This window comes from Hyperolius riggenbachi, chromosome 5 (assembly GCF_040937935.1).
Source record: "Hyperolius riggenbachi isolate aHypRig1 chromosome 5, aHypRig1.pri, whole genome shotgun sequence".
Lineage (NCBI taxonomy): Eukaryota > Metazoa > Chordata > Amphibia > Anura > Hyperoliidae > Hyperolius > Hyperolius riggenbachi.
This window is the reverse complement of record NC_090650.1, coordinates 356,101,815-356,129,070: the sequence shown is the minus strand read 5'-3', so window position 1 is coordinate 356,129,070 and position 27,256 is coordinate 356,101,815. Positions and strand designations below refer to the sequence as shown.

General features: G+C 41.8%; 1 protein-coding gene across 3 annotated transcripts in view; it reads right to left on the bottom strand.

The window, feature by feature from the left end:
* The window catches only part of CSPP1 (centrosome and spindle pole associated protein 1), a 106,813-nt gene that overhangs the window by 59,999 nt on the left and 19,558 nt on the right, over window positions 1-27,256 (bottom strand). The window contains exons 2-6 of one of the 3 annotated variants that reach the window (XM_068237464.1): window positions 19,781-19,898; window positions 16,142-16,245; window positions 12,893-12,916; window positions 4,180-4,260; window positions 661-771 (exon numbers count right to left, since the gene is read on the bottom strand). In XM_068237464.1, coding sequence (XP_068093565.1) covers window positions 661-771; window positions 4,180-4,260; window positions 12,893-12,916; window positions 16,142-16,245; window positions 19,781-19,850 — 390 coding nt within the window. In that variant the 5' untranslated portion in view covers window positions 19,851-19,898. Of the gene's footprint in view, window positions 1-660; window positions 772-4,179; window positions 4,261-5,039; window positions 5,209-12,892; window positions 12,917-16,141; window positions 16,246-19,780; window positions 19,899-27,256 lie in introns of those variants that run through there. The other 2 variants (XM_068237465.1, XM_068237466.1) reach the window with 2 other exon arrangements.

The following is a 27,256-nucleotide window of genomic DNA, read 5'->3' as shown; positions in this document are numbered from 1 at the left end:
TGGACAGGGTCAGGAGGCGCCCACTGCCTTGTGTTTCATTTGACTCCGATGCTTCCACTGTCCAAACTGGAAAGAGGAAGTATCTGGGTCATGTGAAACAATGCGACTCCTCCTAACTCTGTCCACTTGTTTGGTGCTGAACAGCAGCAGACAGGAGTATTTGAGTGTTTCAATGCTATGCCGAATTCGAACAACACTAATGCACTGCTCTCTGAATATGACCGAGGTATAAACTTTATTTTATTCTTTTTTCTGCCTAAATGAAATTGAAATAGGTTTTACTTTTAACTGTTCTGTACATTGCGTAAAGCAGGAGAATTGACAGAGAACAGCCAAAGAATCAATGTTGCACAGGTAGCCATACATCTAGTGATGGGCAGGTTCGACCAAGAGACAAATGTCTCTCTAATTGAATCTGATTAGAGAGAACTGTCAACTGCCCATAATCTTCTGTTACATATTCTCCATAGACAAGGTGATGGTTAGTTACTCCATTTTTGCTATAGAAATTGCTCCTGACAACTGGGAGCACGTACTACAATCACACCACCTGACCCATTTCACACGTACCCTTTGGTAATCTTAGGTCAGTTTTATTCCAGTCTATAAGGAATCTCTATTGTATTCTCTATGTTTCCATAGTTATAAGACACCACTTACTTGAGTATAATCCTTTGAAGAAACTAAGGCTAGTTGGTATCCCTCCTCCCCCTCCGTCTTAAGCCTGAGGAACTGATTGTATTCACGGTTTCTCTCAAGCCGTAGCCTCTCCTTAGGAAAATGAATATTTACATGTTACCAGTTAGTTAAGCTATATTACAGCTGCATGCCCCACATAAATGCCTATACGTATATATAAACCCTTTACAAAAAAAGTATGGTAATTATGGGACAAACTGCTTAGCTACGACCAATATGGGAGAAGGAAAGATTCCATAAAAAAACATCTCCAGTCACAGATCTAAAAATACCATATAACTGCTTAGTAATCCAAGTGTTCAAATGATACTTTTTTCCTGTCAAATAAGGGCCTGTTTCCACTACACGCAGATTGGATGCAGAAAAACTGACTCCAATGAATGCCTATGGGCCTGTCTCTACTAAACACGATTTTTCTGATGCAGATTTTCCCATAGGCATTCATTGGAGTCAGTTCTTCTGCATCCAATCTGCGTGTAGTGGAAACAGGCCCTGTGGCTTCTGCAACTAAAAATCAATTCTTGAAATTCTGATCACATGCCCAAAAGCACAGAGTTCAGAAAGTCAGTTTTCAGGTTCCATGGGTGTGGCTGCATTTTACTCGCTGCATCATGCCCACAGTTCATATTATAAGGTGGAAGGTACAGTCTGGATCTGTCTGGGAAGATTGTAGCCAATAGCACAGATAGTCATGAAGGTGGCTAATGTCTGAGCTCCTGAGCAGGTATTTTACAAGTGATTTAAATGACATTATCCTCTTTCCCTGAAAATAAGGCCTACCCTGAAAATAAGCCCTAGCTGGAATTTTCAACATGCTTGAAATATAAGCCCTACCCCGAAAATAAGCACTAGCGGAAGTTAAAGAGGAGGAAAAGGCAGCCATTTAAGTGGGGACACAGTGGTGCAGTGCCAATTAGGCACTGATCCTGTCATCCCAGCACACAGCAAGTTTATCAGCTGTGTGCAGGGAAGACAGGGCAGGTGCCTGATCAGTACAGTAGAATACAAAGGAACAGCACAATACAAAGGAACAGGAAATGTTCTGCTGAGAGACACTTCCTAATAGAAATATAAGACATCCCCTGAAAATAAGCCCTAGCACATCTTTTAGAGCAGAAACTGTCTTTTTTCAGGGAAAGATGGTAGCTAATCAAGCAGCAGCTCTGCAACTGAATGTACACACAAATGTAGGAAAATATCTGTGCCTGGAATGTTGGTTTTAAAATCACACGTACGAATAGCGGTTTTGTCCTGGTCTCTGAATTTTTGTATACATTTTTCTCTCTCTGGGCTAATTTGTCATCAGTACTGTACCCTGTAGGGCCTTTAGGTAATAAACCTTTGCTGCAGAAATGAGCTGATACAGGAACGTCAGCTGTGTTGTTGATGAACAGATCAATCAGCTGGAGCATATTTTCCCCTGTATCATCTACATACATTAAAGAGGAACTTCAGCCTAAACAAACATACTGTCATTAAGTTACATTAGTTATGTTAATTAGAATAGATAGGTAATATAATTTTTTACCCACCCTGTTTTAAAAGAACAAGCAAATGTTTGTGATTCATGGGGGCTGCCATCTTTGTCATGGGGGCAGCCATCTTTTTGGTTGAAAGGAGGTGACAAGGAGCAGGAGACACAGTTCCAACTGTCCTGTGTCCTGATAACCCCTTCCAGCTGCACACGCTAGGCTTCAAATGTCAAATTCAAAATGTAAAAAAAAAAAAAATTGCACCAAAACAGCAGAACGAGAGCAACAACATCAGAAATCCCATCATGCTTTGCACAGCATCAGGGGAAAAAAGCCCGGGCAGTTTTCTTCTGTGCAGCTAAAAATGAGGCTTGGATAAGAGAAACAAAGTTCTGACGCTGTGAAACTGTTAAAGAAACACTAGGCCTTTTCAGTGCTGCTGAGTCGATTTTTAGTCCGGAGGTTCACTTTAAAGAGGCATATCTAATCAGATATATCTGGTAAGTGAACTTTCAGACAAATCACCTTGGATTTGGTATTGCTGAAGTAAACTATTGCTGATATTGATATCCTTTTAGTGGTATGTTTGCCAAGTACTTGAAACAAAAAAATGTCCCCACTTTCAGTAGTCAGCTTCTTACCAGTTCACAATACTTCAGTACTAGCTCCGTGAATAGGATGCATTATCACACAGATTGCAGGCCCCTCCCTCTTTAGGGTGACCTCACATCATGTTTAGTTTTCATGCACACATTATGTAAAGTGATAACTTATACAAAATCACAATTTACAAACCGTAAAACCACCACTTCTATAAGATGAGGACCAGCTATAAAAACTTTATTTATAAAGCGCTAACATATTACACAGCTCTGTAAAATAGATAAGGGAGACAGTACAATACAATGTCAAAAAATATATCACAGGGACATAACAGTGTTAAACAATGGTGCACAGATTGTAGGTAATGATAAATATAGAAGACGAGTTACCGATTCCATATGGTGGCGGAGAAGAGCACACAGAGTGGAAGATGTTGCCAAATAGGCATACAATCTAAGTGGTGGTGCAGTGGGACACATGGGGGTGACACTTCAGTGGGGGGTTTAGAGCTATGAAGATGGAAGGTAAGCTATGGTAAACAAAGAAGTCTTGAAGGCCTGCCTGAATAACTTGAAGGTGGAAGTGAGCATGATGGGGGAGGGAGTACCAAGGAGTAAGAGATGATCTGGAGAGGTCCTGGAGCCTCGAGAGTAAACGATTCGCGAGGTGGACATCTATACAGAGTTTGAAGAGCAGAAAGAGCGGGTTGGGGAGTATCTCTGGAGGGGATCCAAGATGTAAGAGGTGGAGGAATGTTGGATAGATTTGTATGACAAGCAGCAGGGCCATGCCAAGGCAGAGGCAAGAGAGGCTCCAGCCTCAGGGCGCAGTGTAGGAGGGCGCGCACAACTCACTCAGCTATCAGTACCCCGTTTGGGCATGATTCACAAAGCTTTTTCACCTGTGTTCACCTTATCTTTAAGCTCCCAAAGAGCAAAAATAAGGTAAGAAAGGTAATATTAAAATGAAGCTAATCAGGAACAACTTACTTTGAGTGATTATTTTGCTTGTAAATGTGCTGAAAGGTTATTTTTAGCAATCAGGAAAAAAATAAGTCATTTATGAGAAGTTTTGTGAATTTACCCCATTGTGTTTGAAGCAGAGAGATATAAGAAAATGGGATACATGGCAGTGACTGCAAGCCAGTTAACTAAAGGGGGTTGGGGGTTGGTGGGCGGGGGAGGGAATTGGGGTACCTCTTAGTCTAAAAGCAATCAGTGTGTGATGGCTGGGGGAGTGCACATTTTGGTGTCTCAGCCTTGGGTGCTGGAGGACCATGTCCCGGCTCGGACAAGCAGAGCAGTTTAAATGTAATTCTGAGGGGGACAGGCAGCCAGTGTACATTAATGACTTGCCTATGAGTTGGAAAGACACACAAAGATAAATTATCCATTAAGAGTCCTACCTTAGCTGACAACCTCTCTCCAATAGGAAGAGACATGCCATGTGTGGCTGGGTCCAGTTCTCCTGTGCCTGCCAACTGTTTCTATACAAAAAAAAGAACATACGAAGATTACACTTTAACACACCTTACTGTAAATCAGTATCTAAACCGATCACAAAGTAACCCCCCTCCTTTCCCCCCATTCTATTCTATGTATGTTGTAAGCTGCATATTAAAGTCTAAAATCAACATGCCATGTATATATTTTTTTTAAAGTCATAAAGACTTCTCTGGTCTTTTTTTTAGATCAGAGATTCCATGAGCATCGAGTGCTGTGGCACGCTGTATCTGTATCTCCTATACACAGAGTGCCACTGCGCTCGTCTGTAAGAGAGCGGGGCTAAGCACCAGAAGTCAGTGCACACAGGGCCTGGAATTTGACTACTCTCTGCCTGCACCAACCTCTGCCAGGCTTTTGACTACTCTCTGCGTGCCGCCTGTAACCCTCCGTCTAGATTTTGACTACTCTCTGTCGGCCACTTGTAACCACCTCTGCCTGGATTTTGACTACTCTCTGTCTGTCGCCTGCACTGACCTCTGCTTGGATTTTGACTACTCTTTGCCGGCCGCCTGCACGGACCTCTGTCAGTGCAAAAAAATCTGATGAACTCTACACAATTGATCTTACGGTTTCAGTAAAAACAAAAAAAACTGCCCCTAATTAACCACAATGTTTATCCCAGGTTTCTCAGGTTAATCACATCTTCTAAGTAACAATCATATACTGTATTTGAATGCACAAGTAAATCATATTGAACAATACTGGACAAGGCAAAAAATCAAAAACAATGATAGTGATTAATGTAAATTATAAGCATTACTTTTATATAGGTAGAGAAAAACATCGTTTTGTGAAAAATATTATTTTTTAATGGCTAACTAATAGAGTTAAATGATGCAAGCTTTCTGTGATCTAGTCCCCTTCTTCAGGCATATTTCCAGATGTTAGCTGAAGTAAAACACTGATGCAGATAAATGGGAAACACGAAGATGACAGTTGTGCTGGTTACTGTTTATCCGTTAGGTGTCAGGTGATCAGCAGGCTGGAGCCAGTGAGTTAGTGCAACCATACATTAAATCAAGCAGGTTAATGAAGATCATGAAGTCAAATCAATCATGTTACATAAGTGGTCATGAATCCTGTTCCACAATTTAAACCTTCTGTTAATGCCTTGAACATTTTCATAAATTTGTACTCAAAATTTTTTCTTGATTGATCATTTTTGAAGTTACCCTTAAGAACAAGTACTTTTAGATCTTGCATGCTGTGTCCTGGTTCACAGAAGAAGTGTTGGCCCACTGGTGTGTCCATTTTACCTTCATTGATTTTAAAGCGGTGATGGTTCATTCTTGTGAGCAGTTTTTGGCCTGTTTCTCCTATATAGATTCCTCTTGAGGGGCATTTCATGCAGCGTATCATGTATACAACATTGGATGACTCGCAGGAAAATTGGTCTTGTATTTGATGATATTTCTGTGAGTTTGGTATTTGTATTTGGCTTGTGCACAAGATATAAGGGCAGGTCTCACACCTTGTGTTATTGCAGGGTAATGTGCCTGGAGATTCTGGTGTAGATAATGCACTTCTGATAATCATTTGTCTCAAACTGGGAGGTCGTCTGAAAGAAAGCAGAGGTAAATCAGGTAAAACATCCTTCAGGCGTTTGTCTTTATGGAGTATTGGTTGTAGGGCTTTCGATATCTTCTGCAGTGTCTTTAATTTTGGGTTGTAGGTTACCACAATTGGGATTCTGTTGTTTTCAGTCTTTGGGGTGTACTTCAACAGTTCCTCTCGATTTTAAAGTTGCTCTGTGTATTTGATCATCAACGATTTGTGGATGATATCCCCGGAGGCGTATCTACAGGGGTGCACATAGGTCACCTGCCATGGGCGCCCTCTGTCACTCACCTGGGGGGGGGGGGGGGGCGCATCCCCAGTAAGCAGTTAATCACCCCTCTGTAGTAGCCGGCTTACCGCCAGCGAAATTGTCTGTGCCGCCGGACCTGCGCCCGCAGAAGGAGAGGAGAAGCAGGAGAATGTGAGCGACGCTCACTGTGACACTTGCTGTGCAGCTCGCCCCCACCCCTGTGTTTCACCCTGCTACCTGGCGAAGGCCTGCCGCTACAGCCACCAACTGTTTCCTGCTAGTCTCCCCTCCCAGTCCCACCTTCAACTAGTCAGCCAATCAGGAGGAGTATCGGGGATACATGGCAGCGAACGGAGCGGCGCCGACGTTGCTATGGTGACCAGAGACGCTGCGGGGACCAACGGTGCTGTAATTGTTTGTAGAATTTCTGTAATGTAGATTTAATGCTTTCTGATGATGGTCCTTGCAGTGTAGAATAGAGTAAACATAGATTATCTTGGGTAATTCTCTTTCTGCTGTAACAAACCTTAATGAGATGATTCCTGATCCTTTCTGATGTTCTGAAGCAGAGTCGCTGTGCAAAATGGGTATTGAAGGTATGCTGAATTGGGTTTCTGATAGTAATACCTTTGGGTATCAGATTTTCGTTCTTGCACTTGGATAGAAAAAAGATGTCACTGTCCAGTTGTGCCAATTTCTTTAGTAAGGTTTTACATTCCAAATGTGTGCGGTACATTATGGTATCTTGCATGATGATAGTAGCAAAAAAGTTTCTGTACCGTGTTAGCCAAACAAATTATAAAGGTTGTAAAAAAACAATACCTTTTAATGGCTAACTAAAAAACCATGAAATTAAACCATGGGCTTACTTCAGATTTATAGACGATATCCTATTAACCTGGACAGCATTACAGGAAGAATTAATCAGATTCCACAACAACTTCTCAGAGTACCACAAGAACATCAAGTTAACGCTCAGCTTTTTAACCTCCCATGTCAGTTTCCTGGGTACCACAATTTATATACAAGATAGAATTTTACAAACATCCTCTACCATAAACCAACTGACCGGCATATTTACCTAAAATCAAAGAGTTTCCACCCGGAACACACCAAAAAATCTATTGTTTACAGCCAGGCTCTGAGGTATAACCGAATATGTTCTAATTCAGAGGACAGAGACAGACAACTTATGTCACTACGTAATGTATTTATAGATCAGGGATATCATCCACAAATCGTTGATGATCAAATACACAGAGCAACTTTAAAATCAAGAGAGGAACTGTTGAAGGACACCCCAAAGACTGAAAACAACAGAATTGTGGTCACCTACAACCCAAAATTAAAGACACTGCGGAAGATATCGAAAGCCCTACAACCAATACTCCATAAAGACAAATGCCTGAAGGATGTTTTTCCTGATTTACCACTGCTTGCTTTCAGACAACCTCCCAATTTGAGACAAATGATTATCAGAAGTGCATTATCTACACCAGAAACTCCAGGCACATTACCCTGCAATAACACAAGGTGTGAGATATGCCCTTATATCTTGTGCACAAGCCAAATACAAATACCAAACTCACAGAAATATCATCAAATACAAGACCAATTTTCCTGCGAGTCATCCAATGTTGTATACATGATACGCTGCATGAAATGCCCCTCAAGAGGAATCTATATAGGAGAAACAGGACAAAAACTGCGCACAAGAATGAACCATCACCGCTTTAAAATCAATGAAGGTAAAATGGACACACCAGTGGGCCAACACTTCTGTGAACCAGGACACAGCATGCAAGATCTAAAAGTACTTGTTCTTAAAGAGAACCTGTACTGAGTAAAAATATTTAAAATAAACACATGAGGTAACTTCAAATGAACATTACATAGTTACCTTGCCTTCAGTTCCTCTCAGAAGCTCACCATTTTCTTCTGACAATAATCCCTTCCAGTTCTGACAACATTTTGTCAGATCTGAAATATATCAGTTGCTGTCAGTAAAATATCAGTTGCTGTCAGTTAGACCTAGTGCACACCAGAGCATTTCGGCTGCGGTTTGCGATCCGCTTGCGGGTGCGGATCCGCTTGGGTAATGTATTTCAATGGGCTGGTGCACACCAGAGCGGGAGGCGTTTTGCAGAAACGCATACTCCCGGGCTGCTGCAGATTTTGGATTGCGGAGGCGTTTCTGCCTCAATGTTAAGTATTCGAAAACCGCAAACCGCTCTGAAAAACGGCACTTCAGAGCGGTTTGCCAGGCGGTTGTTGTTACAGTAGCTGTTCAGTAACAGCTTTACTGTAACAATACATGAAATCTACTACACCAAAACCGCTACACAAAACCGCAAAACGCTAGCTGAAACGCTGCAGAAAAATAAGAAAAAGCGTTTCAAAATCTGCTAGCATTTTGCGGATCTGCTAGCGGTTTTTGGTGTGCACCAGGCCTTATAGCTGAGAGGAAAACTGATGTACCAGGTAATGTCTATGTTTCTCCATGGCTCAAGTGGGCGATGTTACAGTGTAACTGTGTGCTGACCAGAAAGCTGTTATGGGTAATGGCCATTTTCAAAATGGAGGACGGAAAATTCCCCTGATCACAGTGAACAAACAGGACGCGGGACAGGAGAAAGATACTGAGGAGTAGACTTCATGGAAGGTAAGTATGACTTGTGTATGCTTATTTTGACTCATAATTTTTCAGTTCAGGTTTTCTTTAAGGGTAACTTCAAAAATGATCAATCAAGAAAAATTTCAGAGTACAAATTTATGAAAATGTTCAAGACATTAACAGTTTAAATTGTGGAACAGGATTCATGACACCTTATGTAACATGGTTGATTTGGCTTCATGATCTTCAGAAACCTGCTGGATTTCATGTATGGTTGCACTAACTCACTGGCTCCAGCCTGCTGATCACCTGACACCTAACAGATAAACAGTAACCAGCACAACTGTCATCTTCGTGTTTCCCATTTATCTGCATCAGTGTTTTACTTCAGCTAACATCTGGAAATATGCCTGAAGAAGGGGACTAGATCCCAGAAAGTTTGCATCATTTAACTCTATTAGTTAGCCATTAAAAGGTATTATTTTTTACAAAACGTTTTTCTCTACCTACATAATTTGTTTGGCTAACACGGTACAGAAACTTTTTTGCTACAAGCGTTACTTTTGAAATTTAATTTTGCAAACTCTTTGACCTATGGTGTAGCTCTGCTTGCCTGCAGCTGTGCACCTAGCTGTTTTGGGTGTCACCTAATTGACCTGCACTGCAGATGAATCCAGAAAGGAAGGGAAGCGAGCTACACCTATTTGCTTCTATACATGAAAAAAAAAAGTTACTTTTAAAATGCATACATATTAAATGTATTTTTCCCCAGAGTAAAATGCACTATAAATTAGCTTTTTCCTATGTTGCTGTCACTTAAAGGCGGTAGTAGAAATATGACAGATCTGACAGTTTGGAACTAGTCCACCTCCTTATGGGGGATTCTGAGGAATTATTTTTTTTATGCTTTTCAAAGAACGCCCTGGAAAAGATCTATACAAAAATGCTGACCAGTTTGCACATAATTTTGGCAAATGGATTTACCAACTGCCATTCAATAAGTGTTTTTGTAAATAAATTAATACCTGAAAACACCACGAGGAGAAAGACTAGTCCAAAACCCTGTCAAATCTGTCAGATTTCCAGTACCTACTATAACTGACAGCAACATAGGTAAAATGTAATTTAAAGTGCACTTCAAGAAAATTACCGGTACTTGCTATATGTATGCATATTAACTTTAGAGATGGCCTGAACTGTTCGAGCAGCAATTAGTTTTGCAGCGAACAACGGTTGTTCGCGCTCAACCCCTCAGGCGAACACGTGGCGTGTTCGACCTGCCCCCTATGCATTATAATGGAGCCATACTTTGACCTCACACCCTAGAGTCAGCAGATACATGTCAGCTATCCCTCCCACCTGGACCATCCCCCCCACGTATCAGAAAGCCAGCACAGCAGCCATTTTGCAGTCTGTGTTTGGCTTCTGTGCTATGCAGATCAGGGAGAATGTGCTGCAGATAGGCAAAGCATTAGTTAAGCCTGTGTGTCCCAAGCGGAGTTTCTTGCTGCTACAATACCAATTCACCATCTACAAAACCCCAGAGCACTTTTAAAGGCTCTGTTTTGATCTTGTGATATCGACGTTCAGTGTGTCCACACAGTGCACTTTAGCTGTTGCAGACAGGTGCAATCAGTGTTTAGTGTTACAGTAGTTCACCCTTCTGAGGGCTGTTTTTCTTTTTCTTGCTATTGTTATATTGCAATCCTGTGTGTCCAGCGCAGGTTAGCTGTTGGAGACTGCTGTTACAAGTAGTGCACCGACCATTACCCAATAATCCTTCACCACCACTATTGGCATCTAGTATTTACTACTGGCCCCTGTATAAGGCCTCAGTGCAGAATCAGTATTGTTTTGGTCACTTAACTGTCATTGAACTACCTCTGCCCGACCATAGGGGCTGGAAAACTATGATCGCCTGCACTCCCGTGAATGTGCGCACAAGCATATCGGCCACTACACACCACTACACAAAGACTGCCGCCGAGAGGACTAACATGTATGCCCTGGACGTGTCAACTAGTAAAAACAATGTTTGCTCACCTGACCAGGGCTGTGGAGTCGGTACAAAAATCATCCGACTCCTAAGTTTATGAAACCACCGACTTCGACTCCAACTCTGACTCCAGGTACCCAACATGACTCAGACTCCGACTCCTTAGTCTAATACTTACCAGGGCTGTGGATTTGGTACAAAAATCATCCGACTCAGACTCCTCAGTTTATGAAACCATTGACCCCAACTCTGACTCCAGGTACCTAAAATTGCTCCGACTCCACAGCCCTGCACCTGACATTATCACTAAAGCTCTTTGCAGTTGTTTGCAGTGTGTTAAACGCTACGTTTCATCTGTCAGTGTGAACCGGGGATAACCCTTACACTGCCTTATTGCCAGGTACACACACCGGACATTTTAAAGCACTTAATTCCACAAATCTAGGAATGATTAAAACACGACTCTGCATAAAATACGTAATTTTTGGTGGGACTTTTGCCATGCATCTCCCTCCAGCATGCCACGGTCCAAGTGTTAGGCCCCGTGAAAAAACATTTCCATCACTTTCGTGGCCAGAAACAGTACCTATAGGTTTTAAAATTCGTCTGCTTATTGAAGTCTATGGTGGTTCGCTAGATTCGCCTGTTCGCAAACTTTTGCGGAAAATTTGCATTCACGAACTGAAAATGTCATGTTCGCTACATCACTAGTTAAATTTTACAATTTTTCAGAATACTCAGCCTTCACTGTACCTAAAGTTTGATTTATAAACAGTTAAAAGAAAAATAGAATTACATAGCCATGGACAAGAAGGCCTTAAAATTTCACGAAAAATCGAATTAATTAGGTCCAGTATTTTTCAGGGACTATAGCAGCAAGAGGTCTGTGCCTGACTAGCCAGCTAGGACCACCAATTTGGTACTGTCTCCAGGAAGATGGGGGGGAACAAAGCTCAGTGCATCACTTAAAAAAACACTATTCGAATGAAAAAGACATATTGTATTATGGTGGACAGAACTTTTAATGTCGATAACAAACGGAAAGGTATCATGGTATCAGGAAGCTTAAAGGACAACTGAAGCGAGAGGGATATGGATGCTGCCATATGTATTTCCTTCTAAGCAATGCCAGTTGCCTGGCGGCAGTCTTGCTGATCAGAGGATCAGCAAGACAACAAGCATACAGCTTATCGGGTATTTCTGACATTATTGTTAGATCTGACAAGATTAGCTGCATGCTTGTTCCCGGTGTAATTCAGACACTACTGCAGCCAAACAGATCAACAGGGCTGCCAGGCAACTGGGATTGTTTAGAAGGAAATAAATATGGCCGCCTTCATATTCTTCTGACTACAGCTGTCCTTTAATAAGAATAATCAATTAGCACACTGATGTGTTAGCAGGCAAGCAGAGCACAGTTTCCATCATGCAGCTAGAAGGCATAACAGTAAAACCGACTGACACTTACTGTCAAAAGCAGAGCATATGTAAAGAGAACCTGTCACCACTTGGGCCTTACTGATTTGACATTTTTCCTTACATAAAAACAAACTGGCATTGTGAATACTGTTTACCACATGCCACTTGGTTTAGATAGTTGGCAAACATCACTTCCCTGTGCAGCACCTTCATGCCACATCCACAATGCCTGTAACTATGGTTTCTATCATGATTTCCCAGCTCCAGTTTCAGCTGGGAGTTTGTGTGTCACTTGAGGAAACTACTTGGCCCAGCTCCATTATAGGATGCTACGAGTGGCAAAGATATGCTGACAGGGACTTAAATCATGGATGAGAAAGGGACAAGCTGACTGTATGAAGCACAAAGGCATGGGATAGCCAGTATTAGCATTACCAGTCTCAGGATCAATCAATTCATGTACAGTTCATGATGACACGTTGTCTTCTATGGATGATTGAATGCAAATTGCAAATAAAATATAAAGAGCAGCATCCCAATTCTTGCATCTTGTTCAACTAGCAGCATGAAGACACTTCTGCAATCTCTAAGCCAGGCAGCAAGGCAAACTAAATCAAATGCAGCTACTGAGAATAAAATGATTAATGGGGGGGGGGGGGGGGGGAAGGGGGATGTTGATTAGTTCTCCACACAAGCGTTGCATCTATAGTGCTTCACACAAGCGTTGCGTCTAAACTTACATACAATGTTGACCGACACAGAAAACAGGGCTCCTACCTTTCTTTTGACCTGAGCATTTCCCTGAAAGTCAGGAAAATATAGCATACTATTACAAGAGAGAGTCTATGCGTTATCCGTGCTCTAAAAAAAGGCATTAGAAACATTCCTGCAAAGCAGCTACTTTATTACAGCTGGCAATACATACAGTATACAGCGGTGCTAATCCAGACAAACACAATTTAATCCAGTTACATGATTACTATAAGGTATTAAACAGAAATCACAGTTCAAATAACAATCCATGTCCTGGAATCCGCACTGCCTATATACACACAGACTTGTGAGACGAAAGGAAAGTACTGTGCTGATAATTGTACACCATGAGCCTCCATCCAAGAAGAGTCCACAGTAACGCCTCATCATCACAGTGCTGCTTCTATTCACAAACCAATCAGTATGAAGTGACCTTACTGTGTTTGTTTGAAATGCTGTCGAGAAAAATGAAGCTATGCTGTCTGACTGAGTGCTCTACAGCCAACATCACAAGCCTGGAACCACTTACAAGCATTTTAACTTTATTTTCTGTAGTTTTACAGTGGAAGACAAAGGCTTTTATTTTTTTACATTATACTTTTTAGTATATCACTATTTTTTTTAATGTATGCAGGGTTTCCATATTTTTGTAAAGACTAGCTGTAACTGTTGTGTCTCTGGATATGAGCAAAGAGAAATATATTTTATCAGGCTGCAAACACACTTCCGCTTTAGTTTCAAATTGTAACTTTGTGACTGGTATTGCAAGGTCTTGAAAATGTGGTTCATTATCGAGCTGCCTTCACTACAATCGGCACAAATAAAAAAATCCATGTTTGGTTGGTGCTACATCTGTGCCTATTTATGCTGCAAAAATGAAGATTTGTGCTGCCTTCTTATTGAAGTGAACTTTTAATCTTTATAAAAACATAAATATCCCAAAAACTATAAAAGATAGGATGATAACTTTTGCAATACAAACGGGCACAAACACTGCACTGCCCAACAATGGTGTAAAGTCCATGCACTGTTGTAGGTTGGCTGGGTGATATCATCTGGGAAAAAGAATTGCTATTACGTTCAAAATGAAAGTAGCACATATCTTTATATTTGCAACATAAATTGGCATAAATGTGACACTAACCAAACGTGATAGAATTTTTATTTCTGCTCATTGTAGGGGTGCCAGCTTTATATAGCTGATCCTTGTTTGGATGTTATCTTTTTTATTATTATTATTTAGTATTTATAAAGCGCCAACATCTTCTGCAGCGCTATACAGAGTATATTGTCTTGTCATCTATTTGAATGATGCATTCACTTGCAGACACAAATGCAAAATAACATCATTTTATTCTAGAAGTACCTTCAGTCCTGGCTATAGAGAACTCTGGCACTGTATTCGGCCTGAGAAAGTGGGCTGAGACCAACAAAACGCGTTGTCAAGTGCATATTGTCATTATCTGATCTTGTCGTCATTGAGTTAAGCCACCTCACCCTTTCTATTTTAACTGTTTGTAACACAGTTTAAACATCATCTGAGCTCCTTCATTTCCCTTAGTATAATGATAAAGTGGCTCAAATATTGCACAAAATAGGGCCATATCCGATTACCAATCTCGGCAGCGATAAGCGCTCTTAAATCAGGCAACGGGAGCATCACCAAATGCAATTGAATTGAACACTCCCCTGGGTGGTAAAGAGTTCGCTTGGGCGATATTATTGCCCAGCAAGCTCTTCATGCCCTATCATGCTACACTTCCCATGTTGTCAGAATGAACGTTAGACTAAACCTGCAAAACGCAGGTCTAAACATGCAAACTAACATCTTCGCCGCTGCATCTGGGGGTCTGCTTTAATAAGGAGACCTCCAAAGCTCCTGGTCGAACCGTCCGCACAGCACCGAGGCCCTCCGCAGCTAAGGGAGGCACCCCTGATCAATTTATCTACAGCCATCGAATGTCTGCCACCCCTTTCAGACAGGGCGCTCTGGGAGGCCTCGCCCTGCACAGCGGCAGGAAAAATGCTGCCCTGCAGCAACAAAGTTTTACTTTATGTAGCAACATAACGTTTTACTTTATGTGGCTGTTAAAAGGTTAAGGTGGGAAACACATTTAGATTGCCACCCAATGTAGCAAACAGATCAATCCCTCTCTGATCTGAATCTGATCAGAAAGGGGTTGAAACCCCCCATAAACTGCATACAAATTTTTAATAGATTTCCCCATGAAATCTATTGAAAACCTGTCGACCTGCAGTGTTGCATTATTCAATATATAGCTGTCGATCAACCGCTGCATTGATCCATTAAAGTTTACCATCCACTCATATTCAGATTGATTTTTGCAGCAAATCGATCTAAATGATGATAGATGAGGCTCGTTGCATCACTTATAGCTGACAGATTTGATCAGCTTGATCGATTCTGCCGGTAAAAATCTGCCAGCTTTAGATTTACACTAACATAAAGCCTGAAACCAGCCTGAACACTTACCGATCGCTCACATAAACACTCTCCTAAGGGCTCAGACACATTAAAATCGTAGTAAAATCTCGTGATTTTACCGTGCTTCCGATTTTACCACAATTTTAATGTAAGTCAATGGGAGCATTCTTAAAAAAGCTCTCAGAAAGCGCTGATGGCCAAAATGCGCTAATAAAAAAAATAAATAAAAAAAAACGCTTATAGTAATCCCAAAAAGGACACTCAAACCTTAGAGGACGTTTGACCTATTGACCTTCTCCATGTTGACAAATCTCAGTGCCAAGATCTTAAAGGGGAACTGAAGAGAGGTATATGGAGGCTGTCATGTTTATTTCCTTTTAATCAATACCAGTTGCCTGGCAGCCCTGCTGGTCTATTTCTCTGCAGTAGTATCTGATTAAAACCAGAAACAAGCATGCAGCTAGTCTTGTCAGATCAGACTTATAAGTCTGAACCACTGAAACACCTGATCTGCTGCATGCTTGTTCAGGGGCTATGGCTAATAGTATTAGAGGCAGAGGATCAGCAGGGCTGCCAGGCAACTGGTATTGTCTAAAAGGAAATAAACATGACAGCCTCCATATACCTCTCTCTTCAGTTCCCCTTTAATGTGAGAAATGACTGCATCCTAAACTTTTTATGTACATGATTCAGTTAGGGACAGTTAACTAAGAGCTACTCTCAGGGGCAAATATCAGTAAACACTATATAGAACTTACAATGCCCCTAAGCAAAGCATTAGCTGTAACTGAGAAAGTAGATGCGTTAGCTCCACTGCTAATTCTTACCTGACTGAGGTATTTACGGTAATCTCGGCGCAATTCTTCTTTCAATTTGTGCTTCTTTCGCTCATACTCCTCCCCGAGAGGCAAACTTAATCCATAGCTGGCATCTATAAAACATACAATTATCAACCACTGCAACACAAACTCACTTTTCCTTAATGTGGCCTAACACAGTCTGGATCAGTAAGGAATGTACACGGTTGTCAACAGCTAACACAATGGCAAGTACAGCGATGGGAAACAAGGACATGCATTTTTATTTTATTTTTTTTTAAAGGGAACCTAAACTGAGAAGGATATGGATTTTTCCTTTTAAAATAATGCCAGTTGCCTGACTCGCCTGCTGATCCTGTGTCTCTAATACTTTCAGCCACAGCCCCTCAACAAGCATGCAGATCAGGTGCTCTGACTGAAGTCAGACTGGATTAGCTGCATGCTTGTTTCAGGTATGTGATTCAGCCACTACTGCAGCTAAAGAGATCAGCAGGACTGACAAGCAACTGGTATTGTTTAAAAAGAAACATTCATATCCCTCTCAGTTAAAGTTCCCTTTAAAGCAAGTATTCTGCTATTCAGGGTTTTTGTTTCTTTTAAGCCCTCTTTAGTTTCTTTTGTTAGCCTACTATCTCAGCATGTGGGCTGTGATGCTGCATAGTTTTCCTTTTCTTTGGACTAACAAGTCCCCTCTCACATTCCCAAGCGATCCTGTTACCAGAACCATGCTCCTTGCTGTCACCGCCATCCCTTCTCCATTCACCTCAATGAGACAGCACAATGACATTTTACAGATACTTGCACAAGCAGTATAGCACAATTCACGTTAGGTTAAAGTGTACCAGAGACGAAGCAACCTGCTTTAATTAATACTATATACTAATAGGATGTAAGAAGAGACACTTACCCTGCTGCCTGTTTCATTCTGATCTGCCCTGTGAGCTTGTAATCCCCCATGTAAAAACCCCCCACTGAGCTCTCAGTCGGCTGCTTTATCAGGAAGCTCTATAGCAGTAAGAGCAGTCTGCTCAAGCCCGCCCCCCTCTCTGCCTGTGTTCTCCCCATCTGTGAGAGCAGTCTGCTCAAGCCTGCCCCCCTCTCTGCCTGTGTTCTCTCCATCTGTAAGAGCAGTCTGCTCAAGCCTGCCCCCCTCTCTGCCTGTGTTCTCCCCATCTGTGAGAGCAGTCTGCTCAAGCCTTCCCCCCTCTCTGCCTGTGTTCTCCCCATCTGTGAGAGCAGTCTGCTCAAGCCCGTCCCCCTCTCTGCCTGTGTTCTCCCTATGTGTGAGAGCAGTCTGCTCAAGCCCGTCCCCCTCTCGGCCTGTGTGCTCCCTATCTGAGAGAGCAGTTTGCTCAAGCCCGCCCCCCCTCACTGCTTGTGTTCTCCCTATCTGTGCACAGGATGGCATCACAGAGAGCAGTGCCTGTGATGGGAGAAGCAGCTCAGGAAACAGATTTATCTACCCAGCTAATTAGTGTCCAGGCTTGGGTTACACACTTATCTCTCCCAATCTGAGCCAGTAACATACAGGGACACTGACTCAAATGCAGAAGCAGATGTGCTTATCTTTGGTATTACTGGAATAAGTAAAAGTAACTGTGCCTGTGTGTCTATGTCTGCAGGTTTTTTTCCTATTATATCCCTGCACACATTATTTGATGGAGAACTTTACACGCAGTGACACTGACCCGGAAGCAGATGGTGGCCATCTTGGAGTTTAGACAGGATAAAAATGAAAAATTAAGAATGAAATGAGCACAGGAGAGCAATAAAAATTACAGGAATTGCCTGTATTTGGCACACTTTCGGCAGGGGCGGGGTGGGTTATGTTTATTTACTATTATTTAAAGAGACTCTGAAGCGAGAATAAACCTCGCTTCAGAGCTTATATTCAGCAGGGGCGTGTGTGCCCCTGCTAAAACGCCGCTATCACGCGGCTAAACGAGGGTCCCTTACCTCCCAAATCCCCTCTGTGGTGTCCGAGGATCTATTCCTGGTGAGGCAGTGCTAATGGCCGCAGCCCTGCCTCCACGCGCGTCTGTCAGCGCATATCTCCGCCTCTCCCCCGTCCCTCTCAGTCTTCCTTCCCTGAGAGGGGCGGGGGAGAGGCAGCGATGCGCCGCTAATAGACGGCGCTGTGAGGCAGGGCTGCAGCCGTTAGCCCTGCCTCAAGAGCAGCAAAATCTACGACCAAGTTGGTTGTGGATTTTGCAGGGGGGGGATTTGGGGGGTAAGGGACCCCCGTTTAGCCAGGGGATAGCAGTGTTTTAGCAGGGGCACACATGCCCCTGCTGAATATAAGCTCTGAAGCGAGATTTATTCTCACTTCAGTGTCTCTTTAAGCCCACAGGGTTGTTCATTTTTTGCATCTGAGCAACTTTCACCTCCCATTCATTTGCCAATAACTTTATCACTACTCATCACAATGAATTGATCTATGTCTTGTTTTTCCTGCCACCAATTAGGCTTTCTTTGGGTGATACATTTTGCTAAGAATTAATTTATTCTAAATCCATTATAACAGGAATATTAAGAAAGAAATGGAAAAAAAATCATTATTTCTCAGTTTTTGGCCATTATAGTTTGAAATATACATGCTACCGTAATTAAAACCCATGCATTTTATTTGCCCATTTGTCCCGCTTATTACACCATTTAAATTATGTCCCTATCACAATGTATGGCGCCGATATTTAGGAAATAAAGGTGCATTTTTTTTCAATTTGCGTCCATCACCATTTACAAGCTCATAAATTAAAAAAATTATATTAATATACTCCTTTGGCATGCATATTTAAAAAGTTCAGACCCTTAGGTAACTTTTTTTTTGTTTGTTTTTTTAATTGTAATTTTATTTTTTATTTTTTTATTAAAATTTTTATTTGGGTAATTTTTGGCATGGAAGGTAAACAGCTAATTTTAAATGTAAAAAAAAATGTATTTATTTAATAAAAAATGGATGTGGGTGTAGTTTTACTATTTGGCCACAAGGTCAAAAAGTCCTGGAAGCGTACGATCACAAGCATTAGGAGGACGGAAAACTTTTTTTAACTCAGAAAAAAACACTTTTCTGCAGGGGGCTTCTATAATCCCATTCATTGATCGCTGGGCTAACGGCCGGCAGCGGGGAAAGCGCGGCCGGCAGGAGTACGCGCAGCCTATCTGGACGAGAATGTTCGTCCAGATAGGCTTAAGTGGTTAAGTGTGCATTGCTAGCTAGACAAGCAACAAGTAACCCGAATTGCACTTTGTGCGCTACGCTACTTGCATAGGTACCTGCACATGGCAATTGATATGACCTGTGATTGGGGGGTAGAAGATGGTGTCAGCATTACAGCACCACTGGGTAATGGAAGAGGGGTGGTGAGAGAGACTCTTCCATCACCCCTCTTCCACCACTGTTTCAGAAAACGTTTTTCATCAGCACAGGGAACACATGCCAGAGAATTAGAAGTAAGGGCCAGTTCACACTTGCTTAAAAAAAACTTACCCGTTCATGCCTTTTTTTTAAGCTCCGCTTAGCACAGGAAGCAGATCCTAATGTTAAAAATAGGATCTGCCTCCACTTGTTAAAAAAAAAAAAAAAAAAAAAAAAAAAAAAACAGCAGAACTTCTATCTCTAGGGATACACACACATCTAGAGCTTACCTGTGGATTGTTTCACCAGTGAAGCTTCTCTTTGGGAGTGACTGTTTGGGGGAATGTTTTCTTTTGACATGTAGGTCCTTTGTTTATCCCTGTCTTGTGCATTTTCATTTCCCTTGCTCTGAAACAAACACTCATGTGTAAAAATTTAATACATTTAATACATTTTAACTGGTGAAGCGAGTACAAAATCACAGACATATTATTTTTGTCATTTTTAACATTAAATGAAACTATGCTACTGTGTGTGATTGTGCATTTTCTGTATTCCCTATTGCTCAGGTAACTCTATGCACTATGTATATGTAACAGGGATGAGCTCACGAGTGCTCAAGAGTAGTGAGCAAGTCAAATTCATCATTAAAATGAGGCTTGATTGCCTCAGGTGTGCGGCTGGGAGACAAGGGGTTACTTTCCCACAATGCCGCTGGCTTTTATGCGTATCACGTCTTGCCTATGGGACGCGTTGCAAGACTCACTAGCGCGCAATTCCTCCTTCAAGCCAGAAGGAGGAAGTGCGTGCTAGTGAGTCTTGCAACGCATCCAATAGGCCGTGTGCAAGACGTGATACGCATAGTAGCCGGCGGCATTGTGGGAAAGTAACCCCTCGTCTCCCAGCCGCACACCTGAGGCAATCAAGCCAATGTTAATGACGAATTCGAATAGCTCACTAGCTCACTACTCGTTAGCACTCGTGAGCTCATCCCTGCTTTGTAACCTCTATTGTACAGCATAATCTGTCTCATATACAACAACCACAATAATAATAATAATAATAACGGTCATGATTCATGGAATCTGGAGAATGTAGACCAGTGATGGCTAACCTTGGCACTCCAGCTGTTACAGAACTACAAATCCCATCATTCCTCTGCCTCCCCGAGTTATGCTTAGAGCTGTCAGAGTATTGCAATGCCTCATGGGACTTGTAGTTCCACCACAGCTGGAGTGCCAAGGTTAGCCATCACTAATGTAGACCAACAATGAAACTGGATGATTCACTAAGATTCTTCTAGAATTGAGAACAGTGAAGAACGCTATTCACTAACCACGCATCAGTGGTTATATTGATGAATGCAAACCTTTTGCACTGCCAATTGTGCTGGTTCCGTAACCGCAATCTACAATCTGCATACAACCTTCTTCTGTCCTCCTCTTAAATCATCCACTCACATTCCCATATACAAGATTTCTCAAGCGCCTCACCACTCCTCTGGAATGCCCTTTCAAAACACATCCATTCTAACGTACATTCTACGTAAGCCATTCCTCTACAAACTCTGGCTAAGTTGTATTACTAAAGGTTACTAAATATAACCTTAAAACACACTGCCTTGTATATTATCCCAACTCCTGTTTCCTCTCTATTCCTTATTGTAAGCACACAAGGGCAGGGCTCTCTCATCCTTTTGTGTATTGGAAATTGCTAAACATTTTGTTTATCATGTTAAATTTATCACTGTAATTAGTATGCCTACCAATGTCTATATTTTGTGCATACAATTGTATTCTTACCCAATGTTTGTTTTTACTCTGCACAGTGCCACATAATATGTTGGTACTTTATCAATAATCATTATAGTTAAACTGGACTCTTGGCAAACCACTAAATAAAGAAATATTATTTTTACTGTTTCTCAGCTGTCAGGTTAACATAACTGAAACAAACAAGCAAAAAATGACAACAGGTACTATTAAAGAAAACCTGAACTGAAAATGAAAAGTCAAAATAAACATGCACAAGTCATACTTGCCTCCCGTGTACTCTACTTATCAATCTCTTTCTCCTCTCCTGCGTCCTGTTCGTCCACTGTGATTAATTAAATTCTCTGTCCTCCATTTTGAAATGGCCATTACCCCATAACAGCTTTCTGGTCAGCACACAGTTAAACTGTAACATCGCCACTTGAGCCATAGGGAAATATGGACACATCAGTTCTCCTCTCATCTATAACTGACAGCAACTGATATATTTCAGTGCTGACAAAATGTTGTCAGAACTGGAAGGGATCATTGTCAGAGGAAAATGGTGAGCTTCTGAGAGGAATTGATGGCAAGGCAACTATGTAATGTTCATTTGAAGTTACCTCATGTGTTTATTTTAAATAATTTTACTCAGTACAGGTTCCCTTTAAGTGACTGAATATACTGTATCTCTTCCTCAGGAACCCCTAAACTCAATTTAGTGTTGCTCATGTGTAGTAAAATCCATGGAGAAGCATGTGATCATGACCAGCCAATCAAGGCCTTTTGCCCTGAAATCTATTATTTCACACAGGTCCAATCTGATTTTCGATAGTTTTTACTAATCGATTTTGTATAGAAGTGATCAGAAAAACCTTCAAAAGAAAGTTTGGAAATCAGATCGGACCTATCGAAAATTATCGATTCTACCCATCTATCTGACGGCAAATTGTATGGTGTGCACCAGGCATAACAAATCTATCATATGATCATACTGATTGCATGCTTCTGAAGTTCTAGAGACCATGAGATGCACTACTCACAATTCATTCCTCACTGCAGTGCTCTAATGATCTATAAATAAAGCAGGCTTCCATTGGAAGAGTATGGTAAATGTGCACAATGGATCTATGTGGCAGATTTGCACATTAAGCACTAGAGATCTGGGGTATCCTAGGTTGCTTATGAAAATCACAGCAGACACATGCCAGCACCATTAGTTTTTATTCCTTGCTACACATTTTTAAAAAAAAAAAAATCTGCTACCAACAGGTTTTTTTTTTCTCATGAAAAATCTTTTCAGATATGGTTACCAAAGTCTGGCAATTAAAAAATATTATGTTGCACAGGTGTACAATTTTAAGTGACTACAGTTCTGTAAACTAAGCTGTAAACCAAATACTGTGATTTTAAAAGTGTACCTGGGGCAAAATGTCTGCCGTGATTTGACACAGAGGCCTCTGTGTACTTTCCTTATTTCAATGGTTCCCCTGGCCACTGCATCACCCCCTCCCCACCCCCAAATTGCCGACATGGAGAACGTTGACATTTCAATAACAGAAGAGGCATCTTTCCCTTTGCAGAACACCCTCTCAGGAGCCCGGAACGCCCCATTCACCGCGTTCTTGACTCCAGAAAAAAAAAAGTGCACGAGAGGAGCTACTGAGCATGCCCAAAGCTCAGGCCTTCCCGTGCACTGTAGTCGGGCATGTGCCGTGACACCCGGAAGTACTTCTGGGGTTGCAGCCATCTTGGAAAGTATTATTTTTTTTCCTTCTTCACCCGGCGGGTAAACAGCAGCAGGGAGCAGCGTGAAGTGGCGCCTCGGGATCCGGAAGATCAGATGCATTAGGTAATCTGTTTATTTTTTATTTTTTTTTATTTTTTTTTAACACACTGCCTTGGGTTCTCTTTAACCTTTTACCGACCGCTCCACGCCAATTGGCGTGGACACAGTGGCAGCCCCAGGACTGTCCAACGCCGCTTGGTGTGCAGTCTCGGGGGCGTGTTTTGCAGGAGATCACGCGTGCTGATGCACGCTTATCTCAGCTTGAATGACGGAGCTCCGCGCCATCATCAGTCTCCCAGCGGCGATCGCTAATACGATACTGTTAGTACAGTGTACAGCGCTGCGATCGACGGCAGGGCTGTACTGGGGACAGCTGTGCGACAAGGCTGTCCCCCTGGGACCCACAGGAGTGATCGGTTGTCATAGGCTGACAGCTGGTCATGGTGATTGGCTGGCGGGGTGGGAGGGAGGGCGGGCTGGGAAATGAAGTGGGGGGGGGGGGGGGGGGTAAATCACATGTGTACTGAGTTTCAGGTCCTGCAGCGAGCCCTTAAAACTGCAGTGGCCTAATTTGTGAAAAATAGCCTGGTCAATGGGGGGGGGGGGGGGGGGGGGGGGAAGGGGGCTATGGAATTCTCCGTCCTCCATTTTAAAAATGGCCATTACCCATAACCGCTTTCTGGTCGGCACACTGTTAAAATGTAACATCGTCCACTTGAGCCATAGGGAAACATGGACATTACCTGGCACATCAGTTGTCCTCTCAGCTATAACTGACAGCAGCTTATATATAACTGACAGCAACTGATATATTTCTGTTCTGACAAAATTTTGTCAGAACTGGAAGATATCATTGTCAGAAAAAAATGGTGAGCTTCTGAGAGGAACTGATGACAAGGTAACTATGTAATGTTCATTTTAAGTTACCTCGAGTTTATTTTAAATAATTTTACTCAGTTCAGGTGCCCTTTCAGTGGTTAAGAGTGTGAGTGAGTGCCGCTATCACTCAAAAACGCCTTGCCCAATTTCAACAAAACTTGGTATACTACTTAGAAAGATATGTTCTGATGGTCTAACCCCTCCCTTCCCGCAACCCCCTCCCCCCCCCCCCCCACACACACACCTGGTTGGTTCCAAAAAACAGCCAATCATATTGCATCCATTCGCAAATATGGGAAGATTTTAAAAGGTTGCCATTCTCACAGTAATAAAGCCAGAGTCCCCAAACTAGACAGAGTTAGTCACTGGGTAACAGAGGTTAAAAAGTCAAGGAAAGCGGGTGGAGCATAAAGCAGCCAATAAAATTTCAGCCGTTCATTTTAAATGGGAAAATGTAAACTGCAACCATTCTTAGGACTGATGCACACTACAAGAGCTTTTTAAACGCTACAGATTTTAAAAGCTCTTGCTAATGCAATGCCATGGGGGATTTTTATAAAATCACATTGCTCCAATGTGAACGCACTCATAGGAAAACATTAGCAAGAGTTTTTAAAAAAGCTCTTGTAGTGTTCACAGCCCTTAACAGGGATCTCAAACTTGCCACACTTGCCCACTAGGCGACTGGGAGTAAGGTAATATTCAGACAGACAATCTAAAATCCCCTATTGATTTTCAAAGTGAATAATTAAATTGCTTCTTGTACTGTTAATGGCAGAGGACAAAAATTAGTCCGTAATTGGGTGAATGGGGTTCAAATTCAGAAAAGGGAGCAAAGTCACAGACAGCCAATCAGATTTGTCTGCATGATTTCAATGGGAAAATGTAAACTGCTTTCATTGTCACATTATTAAGGCGAAGGACACCAAAGCTCACAAACTTGGTCATTGACTGACTGTGTGTCAAGGTGAGAAAAAGTTTCTGAGCCCAACAACAACAAAATACATACCCAAGCAACGCTAGATCTTCAGCTTGTATTGAATAATACAGAACACTTACCAACACTAAAGCGGAGTATCCATTACAAGATGCATCAAGCAAACAGCAGTGACAAACGATCGTTTACCGATGCATCTTCTGCGATTTCGTAAACAGCAAAGATTGAGGCGTAAACAATTATTTGAACGATTGCAGTAATTTTTGTGACAGTCAATGGCGATCTAAACAATCGCTCGTCTGCTGATGCATCATGACAGTCATTCAATATGAACAATTGTCACAGGTGAAGTCATTTAACAAGGTTATGAGAAAATGATCATTTGTTGAAAAAAAAAAAAAAAAATCATCAAAAATATTGTGTTGTGGCTATGGACCTTTAGGGAGGGATCACACTTGCATCTGCGGAAATTGCAAGCGATTTACCGCAAAAGTATTGCTATTTATTTATAATGAGCAGATTTTAATTTTGGTGGTGGCAACCTATGCAAACACGGGGGACATAAAAACTCCATGCAGATACAGTTTTGGCAAGTATGTGAACCTGGGAGTCCAGCAGTGCAAAACGAGATGTACCGGTAAGTGTAGCTGAAATTTCAGCTATGTTTATTCTATTGAGATGTTTTTCATTCTGTTTATGTCGAATGAAGGCGGAGACTAAAGAGGTGAGAGTAGTTACTTATTGGCAACATCTCTTGGCACAAGATAGTATATGTACATAAGCACACAGGAATTCCTCCCAACTCACTGCCTGGACGCCAGTCTGGTGGCCATAACAAGAGGTTTCCATGGATGTCTTCATTGTGACCCAGCAGTGATATTACAACATCCACTCAGAGAACCAGTAACCGTATCACAGCACAATCAATAATAACTAATGGCCGGAACATAATGCAGAGTACACTAACCAGCTAATCACCAAAACAAATACAGTGGGATGCAAAAGTTTGGGCAACCTTTGTTAATCGCCATGATTTTCCTGTATAAATCGTTTTTTGTTGTGATAGAAAAATGTCAGTTAAATATATCATATAGGAGACACACACAGTAATATTTGAAAAGTGAAATGAAGTTTATTGAATTTACAGAAAGTGTGCAATAATTGTTTAAACAAAATTAGGCAGGTGCATAAATTAGGACACCACAAAAATGAAATGAGATCAATATTTAGTAGATCCTCCCTTTGCAGAAATTACAGCCTCTAAACGCTTCCTGTAGGTTCCAATGAGAGTCTGGATTGTGGTTGAAGGTATTTTGGGCCATTCCTCTTTACAAAACATTTGTACTTCATTCAGGTTTGATGGCTTCCGAGCATGGACAGCACCGGCGCAGCTTCAGCTTTGTCATGGATTCCTGGACATTGGTCTCCAGAATCTGCTGATACTGAGTGGAATCCATGCGTCCCTCAACTTTGACAAGATTTCCAGCCCCTGCACTGGCCACACAGCCCCACAGCATGATGGAACCACCACCGTATTTTACTGTAGGTAGCAGGTGTTTTTCTTGGAAGGCTGTGCTGTTTTTCCTCCATGCATAGCGTCCCTTGTTATGCCCAAATAACTCCATTTTAGTTACATCTGTCCACAGCACCTTATTCCAAAATGAAGCTGGCTTGTCCAAATGTGCTTTAGCATACCTCAAGTGGCTCTGTTTGTGCTGTGAGCGGAGAAAAGGCTTCCTCTGCATCACTCTCGCTTACAGATCACCTTGTGTAAAGTGTGATGATGCACAGTGACTCCATCTGCAGCAAGATTATGTAGGTCTTTGGTGCTGGTCTGTGGGTTGACTGACTGTTCTCACCATTCGTTGCTTCTGTTTATCCAAGATTTTTCTTGATCTGCCACTTCGAGCCTTAACTTGAACTAAGCCTGTGGTCTTCCATTTCCTCAATATGCTCCTAACTGTGGAAACAGACAGCTAAAATCTTGGAGAGCGCTTTCTGGATCCTTCCCCTAATCCATGATGGTGAACAATCTGTCTTGAGTGGTTTTGAGACCCCCATGTTGCTACTTTTCAGAGAAAATTAAAAGAGGAGGGAAACTTATAATTGACCCCCTTAAATACTCTCATAATTGGATTCACCTGCATATGTAGGTCAGGGGTCACTGAGCTTTCCAATAATTAGTTCTAAAGGTTTTGGAATCAAAATGACAACAGTGCCCAAATGTATGCACCTGCCTACATTTTATTTAAACAACAATTATTGCACATTTTCTGTAAATCCAAAAAACTTAATTTCACTTCACAAATATCACTTTGTGTGCCTCCTGTATGATTTATTTAACTGACATTTTTTATCGTAACAACCAACGATTTATACAGGAAAATCGTGACCATTAACAAGGTTGCCC